Source organism: Echinops telfairi, unplaced genomic scaffold (genome assembly GCF_000313985.2).
Source record: "Echinops telfairi isolate 266 unplaced genomic scaffold, ASM31398v2 ScPeMD7_25;HRSCAF=90, whole genome shotgun sequence".
Classification (NCBI taxonomy): domain Eukaryota; kingdom Metazoa; phylum Chordata; class Mammalia; order Afrosoricida; family Tenrecidae; genus Echinops; species Echinops telfairi.
In genome coordinates, this window is record NW_022103922.1 from 31903362 (window position 1) to 31905315 (window position 1954).

The 1954-nt window shown below is 63.5% G+C and overlaps 1 protein-coding gene across 1 annotated transcript in view; it reads right to left on the reverse strand.

Moving 5' to 3' along the window:
* DCAF12 (DDB1 and CUL4 associated factor 12) overlaps positions 1-783 on the reverse strand; it is a 32466-nt gene extending 31683 nt beyond the window's left edge. The window contains exon 1 of the mRNA XM_004712423.3: positions 438-783. Coding sequence (XP_004712480.1) covers positions 438-515 — 78 coding nt within the window. The 5' untranslated portion in view covers positions 516-783. The remainder of the gene's footprint in view (positions 1-437) is intronic.
* Positions 784-1954: the final 1171 nt, after the last annotated feature.

Consider the following 1954-nt stretch of genomic DNA (forward strand, 5'->3'; position numbering starts at 1 on the left):
ATCCAAGTGCCCAAAGGCCCAAACTCAAAGGTATCCACAGGAAGGCACTTTCCTTGTCGACCTACGAATACTGGCCCCCTCCCGGGCCCCCAGGATGGCGGGTTTCACTCGCCTACTCTCTATCTCCTTGGAGGTTTTGTTCCTGATCCCTTTCCAATTCGGCTTCCCCTCCCTCCAAGGCCTCATACCCGGCTACGGCCCCGAGGAGGAGGCCCCATTTCCGAGTTCCCCTTCCTTAGGCTCCTTACTCTTCCGGCCTGTAAGCCTCCTAGTGAACTCCGGCGGGCCCCCACTCCTGGCCCGACAGGCCTGGTCCCCCGTGTCCTGTGCCTCGGACTGCAGATCTCGGGCCCCGTTCCCGTCCCATCTGCGGACCCTCCTCTATCCGGATGCCTTGGCCTACACATCCAAGTTCCAGCCTCCCTCCCAACCCTCACCTGCGGGCCCTGAGCGTCGCTCCCAGCTCCCGGCGAGGCGGGCGCTTTCCGCTTCCTGCTAACTGCTTTCCGGGCCATAGTGGGCAGCGCCGCCGCGGCCCCGCAGCCACATGGGGCGGGGGGAGCGAGCGGCGGCTGGACGGCGGGTCATACACTGGGCCCCGGGGCCGCGCACCGGAGGGCGCCCGGCCCTGAGAGTGGCCCGGCCCCGGGGTGGTAAGCCAAAAAACGGGGAGGCGGACAGGAGGGCAGGAGAGAGGAAAAACCGGGAATGGGGGAGAAGAGCGGCCGGGGAAGGCAAGGCCGGAACAAGAAGCTTGCGGTCGACCGAGTCTGAAAAGGACGGCGAGCAGCTAGAACCAAAACACCCCCTCCCCCGCCCCGCGCGCCGTCACCCTCGCGCAGCCGCACTTCGCAGCGCGTCTCCACGGTGACTCGGCAAGGACGGGGGGCGGGGCTTAGCGCCCGGAGGGAAGTGGTGGCTGTTGCCCCGCCGCCCCCTCGCCCCCTTGCCCCTTTCCAACGGTCGTCCACCGGCCGAGGAAGTGGGCCGGCTGGACGCTGACCTCGGACCCCAGTCTGCCCAGCCCCAGGCACTCGGCAGCGAGGACACCATCCCTGCTCTGGGGAAGGAAACCCCCCCACACCCAGCACAGGCCTTTAGCCGGGAGCCCCCACGGGGTACCTCCCTTCTAGTGCACCTCTCTCCTGCAGGGTCCGGTGGCACTGGGCCGGGCGCTGCGGGGAAAGCCAGAAGCCGCTTCCCTCGCAGGGTGCCGTCGGGCAGGGACTCCACACTTGCTGGGCCAGATCGACCACAGCTTCCCTCTGCGGCGATCCTCCCCACCACCACCAGCCCAGGCTGTCCCTCGAGCCTCCAGTGTCCACCCCTGGGAGCCTTCGGTTTTCCACCCGCCTTCTCCGTGTACCCCTCCTTCCCCCACTTTGCTCCACCCTTGCTTTTCTGTGTGGCAAATGTCCCGCAGTGTCCTCTCCCGTACGCTGACCTCACCGCCTTTGGAGTCCTATGACCTGCCGTCCAGGGTACACACGGTTTCTTGTTCTTTGTGAAATAGACCTCAGGCCCCCAATAAAATTATTTAAAAAAAAGAAATAGACCTCAGGCTGGATTTCAGGTTTCCTATGTCTCCCATGCAGTCCTGTACTGCAGGGGCAGACAGTGGCTGCAGCCCGTATCTCCCTCAGGGCCCAGCTTTCCTCCCGGTAAGGAAGGTTGAATGTGGACTGAAAGGGGTCCCTATCCAAACAAGCGGGCTTCTGCAAGATCACCCTTGCCTCCATTTCCAGAAGATCCTACAGGAAGGAGTATGAGGGCCAGCTACCACTTTCCTCAGGCAAAGAAACCCTTCGAGGAAGCAGGATGCTCTTGCTTGGGGCTGGCGTCTTAGACTGTGGTGCCCAGTTAACCTGCTGGTCCCTTCAGGCTTCTGGCCTCTTGCCTCCAGGGAGCTCTGCTGGCCCATCGAAAGTTCTGCCTACAAGGAGATTGGCATTTG